Source organism: Dreissena polymorpha, unplaced genomic scaffold (genome assembly GCF_020536995.1).
Source record: "Dreissena polymorpha isolate Duluth1 unplaced genomic scaffold, UMN_Dpol_1.0 chrUn018, whole genome shotgun sequence".
Lineage (NCBI taxonomy): Eukaryota > Metazoa > Mollusca > Bivalvia > Myida > Dreissenidae > Dreissena > Dreissena polymorpha.
In genome coordinates, this window is record NW_026273332.1 from 377810 (window position 1) to 396595 (window position 18786).

An 18786-nucleotide genomic window follows, 5' to 3' on the forward strand; every position below is an offset into this window, starting at 1 on the left:
AACTTCTCAAATGTCTTATAACCGTTTTTTTCTGAACATATAATGTAACCACGCTGATTATTTGAGAAATGTATGTATGTTGTGTATATCTTTCAGATATCAACGAATGCGACCCAGCTCCGTGTAAGAACGGCGCAACGTGCACTAATCTGCAGAACGCCTACTATTGTGTATGCTCACCGGGCTGGCAAGGCAACAACTGTGATCAGGGTATGACTATAAATCACTTGAAACTAAAGATACCTGTTTCATTATTTATATTTATAATTTATGTATTTATATTTATTATATATAGTTATTGCTAATAAATGGCGTTGATAATGGTATTTTCATATTCCATTTTAATATATTTGTTACAAATAGTCATTGCGTATTCGGTTTGACGTATAGAAATATCTTATAATCTAATTTTAATATACTCATACTTAGCATTAATGCATTACGGAATGAAAACTATATTTTTAAACATAAGGAAGATGGAGTCCAAAGTGGCAGCCAGAATCAAGATAGCTCCTGAAAACTTGCTTCGTAAACCAATATCTTATCCAAATTTTAATAATGAATATGTACACATAATACAACCATACCAACTTAAGCATCACTTAAGTATTAAACAAGTGTCTGATTAAATCAATTTCAATATAGCATTCGCAGAGCAATGTATCGCACTGATCCTAACCATCAGATACAAATTATATAGTTGTATAAAGCACATTCTACGAAAATAATATTTATTTTAGATGAAATTATACCGGTGTACTGTTTTCAAGCAAATGAGATATCAATTGAAATACCATAATACGTATTATTTAACATTTGTTCATAAGGTTAAATAGCATGTGTACCAGTTTATCTTATGATGTCAGCTGTTAAGCATATGGTGATGTTCTTGTGTTAATATTAGTTCATATCGAATACTTTGTAGTTCATATCAACGATTACATAGCAAACTACACTTAAACTATATCTTTCCTTTTTAACGACATAGTTATGTAACAACAATGTTTGTCTGCATGTTGGGAGGTGCTAAAGCAACATGTGAGGCTACTGTAATTGGTAAAAAAAGTGTGTTATGCCTCATCCTTTTTCCAACAGTAGCCTCATGAATTTAGATCCGGGGGGTCTGTTTGTATTTCGTGTTTCCATAAACACGCCGCTATAGGTGCGCGTTTCATATATTAATAGCATGCGTCCGATACTTCTTTTCTTTGTTTTCAGTGCAAAATTTTATTCTCTCATAATACGAGTATTGTATACATTCATACAAAGTATTATACATTTCATAAAACAAAGTATTTCCTGTAAAGCTTTTTTGGTGGGTACATAAATATAATATAACTAATATACATGTAGTACATTCAACATACATTCATATAATATTATAATTGTATTATAGTTCAAGTATTGAACAACAACAGAAAAAAACAGTTTGTACAATTATATTGTAACAAGCTAAATTAATATTGAAAATAAGTATGTATATCATTTAACATAAAATATTGCACATAAGAGAAATAAATAGAAAGTGCTGAATTGCACTGTGTACGAAAAACTGATAATACAGAGTTTACAACAGCGACAACAAATAAATATGTTTTAAGCATTATTTATATTATGTCTTATGATTGGTTATGTCATTATATGAGATGTCATTAAATATTTCAACCAGATACCATAATTTGTAATTCTTCTTCTGATTTAATTGTATTTCTGTAAATTTCAAGTTTGTTTCATACTGATTACAAGTCCGTATTTTGAAGAAATTCTGTTTTTTCTTTGACAATAAAATATATACCGTTTAATCTCAATGTATACTATATTTAAATCGTTCATTTTTGGATTTATAATTCCAAGTAGTAGATCCTGACATGTAATGTGAATAGGTATGCTTGGTCTACTTCTACGAACAATATCAACACCAAATTTAAAAATATCCTGGGTATGTGGACAGTACCAGAACAAGTGCATTATATTTTCAACTTCCAAATTACAGAATGTACATAAATTATAAGCGACAATTTTCATTTTGAACATTAAGGATTTTGTCCCCAGTATTATGTGAACTATTCTGAACTGGAAACATCTGATATAAGTTTCTTAGTTATATTTAATACAAGTGCATTTACTTTTTTCCATTCAATATTTAAAAATTCTGAATTCAATTAAGTATTACAAGCTGGAATACCATTGTTTTTAATTAATGTTTAATATATATGTTTCTCTTCTTTAGGGCTGGTTACTATTGTTTTATGTAAGTTGGTAATATAGGTCCTTGAGTGTTTGTGTCAAAGTTTGGCAGGTCTTTACAATTGTCAATGTATTTCTATATTATGTTTATTAATCCTTGGTACAATAGAAAGTTTACGTTTGTTCCAACTTGTGTATCCAAAGATTCTTTGGAAAAAAGCTTTTTCTTTCTACCATTATGTCTCTCACAAACCGAATACCTCTTTAATATAGATATTTAATATGGATATAGCTATTGCTAATTTTAAAATTATGATTATAAAAAAGGCATATCCAGAATATCATCACAATTCAATATTGGCAGCTTTTCAATATACAATATTTAGTTTTTCAAAACATCAAATCAAAATATTTTTTTTTATTTTTTCGGCATACATGTTACCAGTATTGAATACTATTTTAAAATCTATTAACGATCTAGCAAGTGAATAACAATTTCCTTCGCCTGACACTATTCTCTTAAGTCATGTTATTTGCATATAATTTTCAAAAGAACATATATCTACCATATTAAACCCACCTTTGTTATAATCCTTAACAATTACTGTGTTTTTTAATTTTGATTAATCCTGCCCAAATGAAGTCACAAGTGTTGATTTATAGTTTTCATGGTGTCTATGCTTGGTGTTGGTAATGATACAAATACATGAGTAATTAAAGGTAGAAACAATGATTTGACAATGGTTATCTTTCCTAGAGGAGTAATGTCTCTGCGATTCTAATGACTTATTGATCTTTTAATACTTTCGATTTTGTTTTCAAAATTTAACATTACCATTCTATCTAAATTGATATCAAACATTATCCCAATAACTTTGAAGGTAATAGCTCCCCATGTTAGTTTGTATTTAGTTTTTATTCCTCTAGTACTATATCTCATAGATCCTATCCTAATTAAATTAAATATTTCATAGTTTATGTTAAGTCCAGAGTATAATGAGAATTTATGAATAATATCTAATGTACAGTTAAGAGATGATTCCGATCTGTCTAGAAATTAAGATGTCTCATCCGCAAATTGTGATATTTTATATTGTAAGTCATTTATAGTTATACCTTTAATGTCTTTGCTGTCCCTTATTTTAATAGCAAGAATTTCTGCACAGATTATAAAAAAAATGAAAGCACTGATTGGGTCTCCTAGACGACATCCCCTTTCTATACAACAAATATCTGAACAGAATCCATTTATTTGTATGGAATCCATGGTATTATGCAAGAACAATAAAATTTCCATTTTTGAAACATTGGTCCGAAATTGAAAAAATTAAAGTTATTTCTATAAACTGGAAAGACAAGGTATCGAACGCTTTTTCAAAGTCAATCATCAAAGGTAACCCAGGTATTATATTATCTTCAGCATATTTCAAGATATCGTTAAGTAATCTGGTGTTTTCACCAATAAATCGACCTTTAATGAAAACTGTTTGATCTTTGGAGATTAAAATATCAAGTACTGTTTTAATCTGTTTGAAATGGAACCTGATGCTAATTTGTAAACAACATTAAATAGTGTCAATGGTCTTAAGTTTTTTCAGGTAACATCTCGGCTTGTTTTCTTTTGGGATACATGTAATATTCCATGTTTTGTGTTATAGACAAGGACTTTGTAATAAAATCATAATTAAGACTTCTCACTATGAAGTGGCCTAACTTATTCCAAAATACCTTAAAGAATTCCGCAGTGAATCCATCAGAACCTGGACTGTTATCATGCTTCATATTTTTAAGTGTTATTGATACTTCTTCAATATTAAGCAGTCCTTCTAACGAGTCAGATTGCACTTTATTTAATTAAGGTATATTATTATTACATAGATCAGCATTAATAATGTATTTTATTTCGATGTCATTTATGTTGTATAATGTTTTATAGAATGAAACAGCATTTTTTTAAATATCGTTTTGCCCTATTAACTTAGCCCCGTTTTCTAATTCAATAAAAGGTATCGACTTGTTTGTGTAATGATAAGATCCGAGTGAGCAAAAGTATTTAGTGGTTTTTTTTCTCCATCTTCTATCTATTTAGCTCTATAGCAAATAAGATACCCTTAAGTTTATTTTCCCTCACAGTTTCTAATTCATTGTTTAGCTCACGTAACTGGTCTGAATTAGTTTCAGTTAAGGATTTTTGGAGTATATCAATGTTCTTAATTAAATTTGATTCATGATTTGTGTACTGTTAAGCTTTATATGATGAAATTGAACTAGTTTTTCCTCTTATTTCCGTAAGTAATGTCTTCAGAAATAATTGGTCGTTTGTAACAAATTGTATGTTGCTATTGTTGATATTTTCTATGTTTTATATGTTTTAGATAGGTATACAGTACTGTAGTTTAATATTTTCTATCCAAGTATTAATGCAATTTAAATAGTCAATATCCTTTAAAAATGAATTGTTGAATTCCCATAGCCCTTTTCCATGTGCTACATCCTCAAAAGTTTTTTTTCTATGTCGATGATTGAATGATCTGACTTATAACATGAATCAATAGTAGATTTTCGAATTTTGGATGACATATTGTTTGAAGTTAGGAACAAAATCAATTCTAGCCTGCTGTAATGGTGTTAAGCGTCTCCATGTTTATTGTTAAATAGTGCAATTTAGATATATGAAAGTGTCAATTATATTGTTATCTCTTATAATAGATTGCATTGTTTTTCTTGCATTTTTATTATTGTTAATTGTGAATGTGTTATTTTGATAATCTTAGTTGACATCTAAAACACAATTAAAGTCCCCACATATTATATATTTAACAGTGTTAAAACCTGTTACTTTTTTTATTAGAGGTCTGTAAAAAGGTGGCGTATCTTTTGGCCCGTATAATGTACATAAGGTAAAACTGTTTGTCATATATGTCGAATCTAATGGTAAGTAGTTTCCAACAGAGTCATTTTAAATTGTATTTACTGTGATTGGTACACTATATAAAATACAATAATGATAACTTTTAACTTCTGCATGTTGAAACATAAACAATTCGGCAATTAAACACAAACATACAATATATGAACAAAAGAACAAAATATACAAAAGGAGGCTTAGCGTATAATGAATGATTGTGGCTACAATCAAACATATGGACTTATTTACATCAAAATTACATCAAAATACATAATTTTACAACATATGTAGCATTCTTTACATTTTATTGTTTTGGTGGTGTATTCCTTATGGTGAACATAAGAAAAGGAAAAAGTGGCAAAAAAACGTAAGTCTTCATGATTCACACAAAAACAACAACAACAAAAAACTGAATGCAACAGATTTTGATGGCCGGTCAATTCTGAATTCTTTTCAGAAGTTTCTTATTTTTATATTTAATACATTAAATACATTATGTAATATTTTTTAAAGTGAATGCTTAATTTATCTAAACATATTTTTATATGATCTACAAATACACATGCTTTATTACAACAAAAACATTTGTGTTTCACATATAATTATAGTAAGGTGCAAAGCATCCCTGATAGAATAAGAATTTACATTAACGTTCATATTTAAGACATTACGTACTATTTTTTGCCAAGGAAAGTTTAATTTATCTAGACGTGTTTTTTACAAATTATACACATACGCATGCTTATTACAAACACAAACATATGTGTTAATCATGTAATTAAGGCAAGGTACTAAACATCCCTGATAAATAAAGGATTGTCATAAATTCTAATAATGAAAACTTATTTTATCTAAACAATTTTTTTTTATAAAATCTACATCTACTCATGCTTATTACAACAAAAAACCTATGTGTTATCATATAATTAAAGCAGGGTACAAAACGTCCCTGATAAATGAATGATTGTCATCAACGTTCATTTGTTGCAGATATCATGTATATTCATTTATAGATAGACGCAACTTAATTTTGAAAGCGCATTTAAGCAGGCTAATAATTGCGCATATTTAGAAGACATATACAAGAACAATATGCAAAATATGTTTTTACAATAAACAATGTAAAAATGTGATTTTTTTTCAATAATAAAAGTTAATGAAAGCGTGGCAGCAAAAATGAAGATTGCAACCATGGTGGGCAAAAAGATATGGTATACAAGGACACTAGAGTCCAATTAATTGGCCTACATAGGTCTATACTGGGAAGTCAATGATTTAGTCTATATGGACTGCATGCGTTTGTGAAATAGCAATACACTGGGTATAGGTGTATTATACTATTATGTTGATTCTAATATATATTCTAAACACCAACTGATTATCTGTTATTACGTTATGTGATTTTTTAAATGGTCGAATATTAAAACTTCTTTAGTGATGATAATGCAATTCATATAAACAATAGCGCAGGTTAAGCATATACTGAGCGCATATATACACATGTTTTAAGTTGATAAATTGTTAGAATAACAGTATTGCCACTGTTTATTTTTTTCACTACTGCAAATACAGCTGCAAGATAATGTATATTAATTTACCCCAAGTTATGCAACAGCAGTTCATTCTGAACAATTGACCTATAATGTGCATATAGAAAAAAAAATATTCATCATGAATATACTATACTATAGGATATAAGTACACATATTATTTTACACGCGTCCGTTACTGCTTTGCTAGCGATTGCATAGTATAATCATATTTGCTTTCCACGGCTGAAAATCGTGTTTTTCCTGTAATAAACATTTCCTCTATTTCAAGCTTTCCGTACCATGCTTAGACAAACCTGGTCTTTTCCTTCCCAACAATCTTCAAACAAGTATTCATATTAACATACCAGCATTCAAGAGTTGCTTGCGTTTAGCATTTTAACAACTTTACCCTTACGTATAATACAACATTCAACCCCAATATTGCGTGCAGAAATAGCGTGAGCAGAGAGCAAGTCGGTCTCGAACAGTCAATGCATTTAACCAATTTTGGGAATTTCTTTAACTACTCTCTCCCTTACTGATGATTCCATATTGATCGATATCGAGAGTTTCAGGACAGCAATAACAATTAAACAACAAACCAAACACGCCTGTGTCATCAGATACAGCAAAAAAGCCGATGTGTTCCGTGTCTACAGCATCAACAATTTGCCTTATCATATTAGCTTCTGTTTCTTCATGGTTTGTGTTTACGACAGTTCGATTGATTACGACAATGTCATATATTTCAGTACCAAGATCTCATGCAATGACTAGCTTGAGTGATTCAGTGAGTGCCTACCGATTTTTAAATCAGAGAGATCAGCTTTTTGTTGTGTTCTTAGTGACACCTAGTATTACATTATGTGGTGGTTAACCCTTTAGTTTGTACACCCTTAAAACAGGTGATTTTCTAATTGACCTGATCATACTGTTGGTGCTGAACTCCATATATAAGTTAAAAACAACGTAGAAAACATATATCCGTCGTGTGTGTCTTATTTAAGAAAATTGTCAATGTAGTCATGTATATTTCCGTCTATTGGCCAGTGAATAACTTAAAGGATAGCATATCAATCTATTTCTGAACATGGGGTCAAATTATCAATGCTTCGATTAGACACCTCGCCTTTAAATTGTCACTTGAGCACCCGTTTATGAGATACCCCCGTTTCAGTAAGCATAGCAGTAGGTACTTGAATCTATTCATGGCTTTGTATATAGTATATAGTTAATGTCGACTTCACTTGAACCATCTGGTGAGCCAATCACTCTTGCATAAATCAGATTTTTGTCATACACTTCCACGTCTCCCATCCTAATGTGCATTCTAGACACAGCGTGGGTTTCATCCTTAATAGATATTGAACAATGTCGTATTGGTTTACCAGTCGGAAAGTTCACTTAACTAAGCTCTCGCGTTTCAGTCAGAAAGTTTACTTAACTGGGAGGATGATAACTTTGGATCCAACGTATTAATACATAATGTCAACTTTCACCAACAATCTGCTTTATCTTAGAATTTGAACTAATCCCCATCAGCTTTTTCTCTGTGTGTTGCTATTTAATTTCAAATTAACTGGCACTTCTTATTTCTTTTAGATCTTCGTCCCTCTTGCTGCAAATATGGAATTTCAAACTTCAAAACATGCATGTTTCAGGTTTAAGTGTTGCCCTTCTTATCCTCTTCTAACCATGGCGATATCTCAAACAAGTTTTTTCTATAAACATATCGCTACATATGGCAGTCCATATTCTCTAGAACATGTCTATTGACATGTTGTCCCTTTAAAAACTTATCTTGAACATGTTAAGGCATTTTCTACACTGATCTTATATAGTAGATGCCGAATCTCGCGTTTTTATGTTTGTAAAGGACACCAAGGACGTATGGTCACATGAGCTTTACTGATGCCAAGTGCGAATAGTACGGTCAATCATATTCAACTTCTGTTCGTAAATAAACACAAGTAAGGAATACGGCCTCAAACAAGCAATTAACTCTCAATTTAGACGAACGACTGCCAGAAGCTTGTTTTTAAGATACATTTTTTGGTCATCAAATGTATGAACTTTATTGTAAGTAAATGCATTGCTCTCAAATTCCTATTGTCAGTAGTCTAAATGTTGGAACATTATGTGGACAAACTGGACATGTCTCCACATTAGAGAATTTCGAGACTGTTGACTCAATTAGCTCTTCAATCTCATTATTAGCCCTACTCGTTCCCTCTTGCCCAACAAAAAACATCAGATATTTCACTCTACCGAGACACAGTTTTACATCCTGAAACTTTCCCGCCGTACACAGAAACACACACATGCATGCTTACTAACCAAACGTCTTGAATGAGAATGTTTCCTGTACATCAGGATCACACTTGGGTTTTACAATTTACATACATATCCACAATTAAGTTATACAAATCCAAGATAATGAAATAATTTGGAATATAAAATACTGTATGATGTTGTTTGTCTAACCATCGACTCTACATTTGCTGAATGAGCTGAATAAAAACTCATCCATATTAGTTTTGTTTCAAATTTCAATGGTGATGTAAACTGTTATGTACTATATTCGGAACATAATCAATACTTATAATGAAATTACTTGTGTAGTCCATAATTGCCCAATGTAAATCAAATTAAGATGTAAATCATGTGTGCTTAACAGATTTATGTAGATAATTTTGGCACCTACATGTAGTGTAAAATCTATTGAAATCTACGAAACACGAGTAAATGCCAGCAAGACAATGTATCAAGTTGTTATAACATGAATTTCCGATCCGATCCGATCGATTATGATGAAATTTTAACTACAATCACGTGATATGCGGAAATATGTATAGACATTTTGGGTACAATCTGGAATTTTATTTTGATCAATTCACTCCCAAGCAAACAAAACCATTATATTTCAGGTTGAACAGATGCTTAATAATGGATAAAGGCATAAATATATAACAATATATGTCAAAATACTGAAACGGCGTCTATTCTGGACGCCATTTTGTCCTGGACGCCATTTCGGAGATAGGAACTTCAATGATACCAGACCGGCCTCATTTAGATTCTCGAGAGGAGTTTCAACACAAAAATCCATTACTATTCACCCTAAGTCCGTGTTTATGTCGCATTTTCCGGACTAATAGGACTGTTTTTGCTTGCATTCTCAGCTCTGCATGGGGTTGTGGTTCTTGTTTCAACGAAATATGTTTGTATGCATGTGAAAATTGCGTACAACTTGAAATAAAGGTCGTATAAAACTGTTACCAAGGTGAGTTTTGAGATCACCTTTTGTGTGTCCTGATTTATCTATCGTGTGTCATTAACATTTACATTGGGAACACTCTGAGGCCATATGTATTGCCTAGTATTCGTGAAACTATGAAATACATTTTGTCCCAATTGTATCTGGGCCGCGTTTGAAACTGTGTCACTTTTTTGTCAAAATATAGGCTACTGTGAAAAATAAAATAGACTTTCTCAAACAAGTATTTATAATGATTTCTAGGCTGAGTTAAAAAATGGTACCGGTCTATTGAACAACATTGCCACAAGGTCAGTTTACAGCCCCTATATTCGTATGAAGTTTAAGCTAGTCAACATAGTAATCTGTCGATGAAGCATCATGTGTCAAACCCACTTACTAGTGATGTCTTTTTTACTATGTGTTGTTTTCATTTTTAGAAATATGAATCAAAACTGCATTTCGTGTTCTCGATCCTTATATAATAATAAATGAATTATATAATAATATATAAATTGATGACATTTTTCATAGCTATAGTTTTAAAAACATCAGAACAACTGTTATCAATTCTTTGATATATTTACATTGAAATGTGATACAATGACTGTTCTAAGAAAGTTTTATGACGATTGGGCTAAAAAAAAGTATTCTTAAAATACCTCAACTTGTAAAAAATGTGATTCCAGTTCTTAGGAATCACAGGCACAATTGAACTGGGCAAGTTTACTCATATGGTTATGGTGAAACTTTCATTTTTTTCAAGTCATTATGAAACAGGGTATGAATCTAGGTTCTCATAAGAAACTAGGTTTATGAAATCCCAAGAAACCAGGTTTTTTCATTAGAAAAAGAAACAGTCCATTACGGGATCGGTTACTAATACTTTGACTGCCTCCATCACATTTGTCCCTCTGTCAGCTTGTCACAAATTTAATTATATTTAGCTTTTGCAAAAGTAGCACCATAAAACGTGTTCCGTAGTCAGGCACTAGTCACGCCTTAGAGAACTTGTTTTACTTGTGCAGCAATATGAACTGTTAAAAGGAACCTTTTTGATTTTTTATAAATTGCTTTTTGCTCCAATAACAATGCAGGGGCGTCAACATCTCAAGCCCCAGAATCACAATCAACCCCCTCATCGACTACGGAATCATCGACATTTGTGTACATCGGCATTGGGCTCTGCGTCTTGGTGTCTGCTGTTATTGTAGCAGTTATTGTCATCATAAAAAAGAAGTAAGTTTACACGTTACTTATAAATATAACATATATGTTGAATAAGAAATAATAGATATTGAAATAAATAAAAATAGTTTACTGTCTGCGAGTGCACTTAATACTTCAGATGCAATTCAAGTATAATTAATAATGTGATGTACGACACAACATGCATGATTATTCGAGCAAGCGTTCATTACACAGGTATTAAACATTCGTATTGTTCGTAGAAATTAGAGTATCTGATTACATGTGCGTATCTTGAAATAGTAATGGTTTGCAAGTTTTCAACTTGCCCAATCATCTTCACGTTTTCATCGGACTCAATAAACTTCTTCAACTACTTTGTGTGCAATTGTAAAGCCACAAAGCAATTCATTAGGGGTAGTTTTTATCTCTCCTTCATCTTCTTACGACGGATGATTTTGACCGTTGCTTTTTGTTCCTAGAGGCATCAATGGTACCTTAAGCTTTGCCTTGGGAGTTACAGGAAGTTCGATTGCTGCTAGTTATAAACTTTGAAAATCATGTTTAATTGTAGCTTTCTTGAGGAGCATAACTGCTTCTTCCTTCACTTTGTTTTGCACATTTTGTTTTGTGTTATAAGTGATTTCAAATTATGTATTTATATATTTATTTGTAATTACTTAATACATTTTTTATCTGTTTATTTATTGATGTTTTAATGTATTTATGTGTATTTATAATTGTTAAATTTACATTTAACCTTTTTTTAAAGACGAAGGAGTCGTAATACCCCCAGCTATCCGATGACAGACCCCTCTCAGGTATGTTGAAACATATTAAAACAAAAACAGTTATGTATATGATATTGCTCTATACGACCTGTATTTTTGATGATAAAACACAATTGTACCATTATTAAAACAACACGATATTTGGGAAAGACGAATATATATATATATATAAAGTGAGCGATTTTCCTTAATTTTTAGGTGTGTCTAAAATATAAGCGATTACCTAGCAAACAACGAGAGAGTGAGCAAAAGATTAATGGAAATGTGTTTGTATTAATTTCTATTTTGTTCTGAAACGATCAAATGATCAGTATTTCGCCCAAGCCGCCATGTAAACCAAATAATGTGTTACTGTAATGGCCACTATACATAATTGACTGATTCTTTCTAAAAACTGAAATATTCAAATATTTGAATACTCAAGATGTAAATGGATATATTTTGAACGGTAGATTAAATGAAAACCAGGACTGCAGACGATTCCTCTCTCAAACTGTAAAATTAAGTAAATGTAGTATTCAATGGTCTTTGCCAACTGATAGTATTTGAATTGTAAAACAGACGCTTTTTAAATGATTGCAACCTATACCAAGGTTGTGAATGTCTGAATTATATAGTAACAAATTTGGTAATCATTCATACAGGATGATATTTGAAAGAATTGCGCACACAGGAAACGATAAATATCTCTATAGATTTATAGAACCTAGTATCGTTCTGAACATGAGCTAGACCACACTAACCTTATTATGCAGGGGGGAGACTATCAACCACTGGCAGCCCGTGGTCAACTGGGAAGCGAGTATGATCGCATAGCAGACCGTGATGTGCTTCCAAGAGAGTATGTTGACGTAGAGATCACAGAGACAAGCCTTCAGTCTGACGTCCCACAATACATGGCGCCACTAGCAGCAATGACGATGGTTACTAAAACGAAGGACTGAAAAGCTGTCAATTCAACTGAAACCAAAGGACAAGCCGTAGCCGTTACGTTAAACGAGTGTCACTTGCAACATAACACCAGTTCCAACAGAGCTTTCAACTGGTATACATGCTACGCTTAAAAAAAAGATTTTATATTGTTAAAGATAAACAAAACAATGTTTTACTTATTTACATTCGCATATATAAATTATGTATAACAATAACACTACCAAATTAACATTGAGTTTTTAGTTTTAAAAACATGTTTAGAAAATGTGTATTCTCTCAAACTGGAATCTGTTTTTGATGTTTAAGATCAATTTTGTGTGCGCGTTTTTCCTTAATGTCCTAACAGGATATTCTCCAAATAAAATATTTATTTGACGCTTCAATTTCGTGATTTATGTTTATATTATGTTTATTTTTGATGTACAATAACGCTGTACACTGTGCATGTATATTGATATATTTACGTTAATCGCAATGCTATTCGGCAAAATACTCAAAGTTTTAATGACGAGTTCAGTTTACAGCCGTCACAGTTTGAATTAATGAATTTCTTCTATTGATATAAAGCGATTTTAGCGGACTAGTTTGCCGAATGATGTCAACAATTAAGTTTAAAACCGTTTTTTAAGTTAACAAACTGTTGGCTTAATATTGGTAGTCCGGAATGTTCTTAAAGTTTGACACAAACACAATCATATGGCGTAACAAATGAATTCAACCCTTGTTAATTCATTTTAAAATCACATACCGTAGCAAGTATTCTTATTTCAATGAAACTACCAGTGTTGAACAACATGGACCATCGTTGTTTGTTATTTCCACTGAAAATATATTTTTTTTTAGAAATATGGAGTTCCACAGTTCCGTTCCAATTTTTAGCAATTTTGCAAATAACTACTTTGCTGCTTTATACGCTTGAATGACCTTTATGCCGTTTCTTTAATTATTTTAGCCTTTAACTAGTATAACAAGAATACATACTTGACTGAATCAAATTCAGATGTGTTTTATTATTACAAAATATTACTTACAACTGGTGGAGTAGTTTGCTGTTGCATGATGTTAAAATATATAGATTGCTTTTAATACCGCTTTATCTTTTTGACATACATGATATTGTTACTTTTGGATGAATGCGTTACGCGGTATTAGAAGTGTTCATATTTACATGCTTGTATTGTGATAAAAAATTGAACTGTATATAATGTTTTTGTACTTCGATATTATTTATTGTAGAAATTTACAAACTATAAATCATGAACAATTTATATATTCCTTTGATAAATGGACTGTATAGTGTACGCACATTGCATGCATATATTTCTCTGTTCCTTTTTACTTATAAAATGAATATTGTGCGGATATATATCAAAGCTAGTTTTTTCGTAAGATTTCTGAACATATGTTTCGATGTTATTTATCATCGAGATAAATGAACTGGTACAATGCATTATTCTGTCTTTGTTATATATCATTTAGGTATACATTGACTGTATATTGAGAGAATCGATTTCGATATTATTGGTTAATGAGATAAATGATCTATATCGAACCGATGTACTGGAGATATATATATATATAAATTTAATAAATGTATATATAGCGTAAGTATTAAGATGTTTTCGTGATGTAAATCTATGTACATTTTTGTTGGCTCAGTTTTCCTGAAAGGAATCAACTACTGAGTACACGTGTTTAGTTTTTGTTTTTTACAGAAATAACATTTTATTGTGAACATGTATTTTTATGTTTTATATTACATAACTGTATAACTTTCAAACGGATATTGTTGGTTCTGACATAAATGAAATGTATATTGTGTACATATAGTTTAACTGTATTTTTTCCTTCAACTTTTAAAAAAGCTGTGTATTGATCACATGTATAGAGTATTGGTTTTATTTTCCCGTAGATGTGATAACTGTAAATGATCCAAATGTATATTGATTTTATTTTTTCCGGTTTTAAAAGTATGGGATATTGCTCACATACATTTTGATTTGGAGAAGATACATCAATTGTATTGTGTGCGCATGTGTGTGGATCGTATATGTTCATGCTATAAACGAAGATGAGCTGTTTTGAGCAAATATATTTAGATATCATTCTATAATATATTGTTTATATGTATACATGCCTTATTTAAATGAATGAAAACAGTGCGCACATGTATTTCGATGTCGTTTGTTTACCTGATGTAAATTAATTCCGTAATGTACGCATGCACTAATGTAAGATTGTGTTTCAAAAGTATTGAATTACCTTTGCGTGTAAATTATATTGCTTATGTTGCAGATTTATTTCTTGTTATTATCCATCGTTTTTGCTTACATATTTGCTCGGGTTTTACATACTTAATTGTTTGATTGGCATTGACCATGAACTGCAAGAGTTTTTTTTATAAGCTATTACTTTTACTGGGAACAACACATACATTTACACTTACAGTACATAACAATAATTGTTTAAAAATGTTGAAGAAGTTATTTGTTTACCTTACATGACTATGTAGCGTATAAATATTTTTGCCTTTCGCTTCTGTAAGAGGTTTGAAATGAATATTAATCCTCATACTAAATATTGAGATCAATGACTTCATTTAAAGAAACCGCTGTATATGCATTTGACTGATCAACTGTCTTAAATTTAATAATCTCACGTTTTAATTGAAAGCCTAGCAAAAATAAACAATAACATGTCATTATTAAAAATTATTATATAACAGTTATTCTCCTTCCTTCATCAAACTCAACTTACTAAAAGTAAACAAGCACTGACATATTCAAATTCGAACATTTGCGATAAAAAGGGTAAAGGTGTTATCTTTAAGAGTTTCACTTTAATTTGTGCGATGTCAAATAAATTAAGAGTTAAAATTAATCATTACTTATTGGACTTTCCATTTAAAAGCAATTGGTGATAAAATAAAATTGTTCGTTAAGGGCTAGCACGTCAAAATATTAATACAAACACGCTTCGACCGCAGCCACTAATAATAATGTTGTTGTATCAAAGATTTAATAATTTGAAAAGTATTTAGTTTCACGTCGAAGTGTAAAAGGAATATATCTAAATTTCGGTGTTATAAATAACGTCTATTTTCGGAAGAACGAAGTTGTTCTCACGAACTGCCCAAATCCCATCTCGCGTTCGCTCGTAAATGTTCGGGATATTCACATGAAATATATTGTCACAAACACAAATACAACCGAGCATTTTGTATCTCGTTAAATCTATGTTACAAGAATATATCTATCGTTAAAATCTTGGCAGTTGCTATAAGGAACACTGATTTGTTGAAGGTCAAATTATTGATTGAAATATTTTGCGAAATATTGGTTGATTTTGAGTATTTATGTTGCTTTACTATATCTTTGTTGGAATATGCGTTTTTTTTTTAGTTATTCCACTTAAATTTACAAACAAAAATATAGTTACACACACAATTTCGAGTTTCAATATGGGCTGATCTGTTTTTTTTGGCTAGTTGGCTGTCCGAGGGGATATTATTTTAACTGATACTTGTTCTTATTTCATTTCATCACGCCTCAAAAAGTTTCAAGTATTTTACTATGGGTCACCTAGCAATTGAGTAATTTAATTGGAATAAAATCATGTTATACGCTTTCATTGGTTTTCATTCTTAATCACGATGATATGTGGTTAATGTTAATGTATGTTTACACTATTATCGTGTTTGAGTAATTTTGGACTAATTGTGTTGTTCCGCTATTCATGAACCGGTTTCAACACCCAATGGTTGCAATGGTCGTTCCACGTCGGTATCTCTTGTTTTAATCATGTTTTGTGATTAATATTTTATGTTATGTATTTTATTCTATGTCATAACCAATTGGTCAAATGCCTTAAATTAAAGTCAAGCGGACACGAAACTCTATCCTGTTCATGATTCTTGAATTTCATTGTATCTATATCTTTATAAACGATGATTATTCGCATTACGTATTGATTTTTTTGTGAAACTACATACAATTGATCTCGCTCGGTATTCTCTGGGATTATTAATGCGATACATATTTTTGCTTAAGTTAGAGACTATTTTAAGGTGAAATGGTATAAACTCAATATACTTTATGCAGACATTTTATAATAGTCATTGATCATAATTTGTAGTCGACAAAACTCAAAATGGTGGATACTCAATAAAATTAAAATGGATTACTGTCAGCCCTCTTGGATGAAAAAAAACGTTATTCGAAGTTTCTCCACTTAATATTAAACTTAAAACGTTTTATATAAAACACACACGGTATAACTGTACTTCAGTATTTATTTTGTTATGTCAATAATGATTTTAAGTTGCCATCTTGGGTTTACTTAATCTTACATAACAGCAGTTTCTTTAAAACACTTGATGAACTCAATGCATGGAAGTTTTTGAAATAAATATATTATTGAACAAAAGTCAAACTGGAAGACTGATGGCCATTATGTATTGCTTTTAGGATCTGTTTTATTTTGTGAAGAGTAACATACAGTTTCATACGGTTGATAAACATAATGCGTGCAAGTGTTCGACGTAAAGATTCCACCAAAACAATACAAGCCAGGCGACTTCTTTCTATCTTGAATTGTTTAAAGTGGCAAATTTATCAAGTAAACTTCGTTAACATTTTTTGAATGATTTTAATTCTTATCAAGGTAGTTGCTTTACACGGTTACTTTATTTATGTAATTATTTAACTGTATTTCGATAAAAGTAAACGTGCAAAATGGCCGACTGGTGGTTAACTATAGTTTTCATTGGATATTAGCACTGTTGTATGTGTAGTACACACATACTGTATACTTATATATAATTGTTATTGTAGGTTAAGCTACATTGTACTTTAATGGAATTTAATCATACATACAGTCTTTTTCGTTTTGCTTATTATGTATGGTACATACTGGCGTATGGCAATAACTAAATAGCTTTATTCTAACATTTCATTAGTAATTTATACTTGTCATCATACAAACTGAAGGTATAGACTTGACTATATTACACGAAATGGTATCATTTATCGGTTACATAGTATAGATATGTATACAATACAATGTAGCCATGCACTATTTTTCGAATCTATCTTTAAATTTAAGATATTTTTCCGACACGTACGGTTTGAACACAGCGCAGTTACTCTATGTGATAGTATATCTTCTTTGCTATCGCGTGCTCTTATTTTTCTTGTTACTGATTTTTCTTTCCCCGCGACGAGATGACTCTTATTCCTCACAGTTTCAACCACTTACCTAACAGATTGGTTAGATAAAAATAAACCGTATTTCTTTATGAAATGTTGAATATATATACTGTACATAATGTTTTGTATAAAATGCTTAAGTCCCTCTTGACCGTATTGAATGTCTATATGGAAATAATTATGTACATTTTGTTTAAAGCGACTGTGAAAACAAAATTCGTCCAGCTGGAGTAGAACATCTTAAAACATCAAGTTAATAACGCCATCTTACAAATGACTTTAATAATGAACATATAATTGAAATAACTATAACTTTCTGGGAAAGAACAAAACAACGTAGATCGTGTGTGTTGGCTTTTCTTTGTTGCTTACACCCAACCACATGTTAATTTTTTACATAATCCGTTTTATTTATTTTTTATTTAGTGTTCATTTGTTTAGTTTTTTGTCCCCTACCGATTAAACCGGAGGGGACTTATGGTTTGCGCTCTGTGTGTCATTTATGTCAGAACCAACACTATACGTCAGTCTGTTAGTCCGTCAGTCTGTCACACTTTTCTGGATCCTGCGATAACTTAAAAAAATTTCATATTTTTTCATGAAACTTGGAACAAGGATAGATGGCAATATTGAGATAATGGACATAATTGCATTTGTCCCTACGTCAAGAATTCTGGTTGTTATGGCAACAAATAACAAAAAATGTCATTGTTGGAGTTTCACCGGTAGGGGACCATATTGCTTGGCAATCTCCTGTTCTTTATGCGTTTATATATTCATTTAT

General features: G+C 31.0%; 1 protein-coding gene across 1 annotated transcript in view; it reads left to right on the top strand.

Moving 5' to 3' along the window:
* Positions 1-11126, top strand: part of LOC127863592 (slit homolog 2 protein-like) — a 228698-nt gene extending 217572 nt beyond the window's left edge. The window contains exons 11-12 of the mRNA XM_052403153.1: positions 97-210; positions 10981-11126. Coding sequence (XP_052259113.1) covers positions 97-210; positions 10981-11126 — 260 coding nt within the window. The remainder of the gene's footprint in view (positions 1-96; positions 211-10980) is intronic.
* Positions 11127-18786: the final 7660 nt, after the last annotated feature.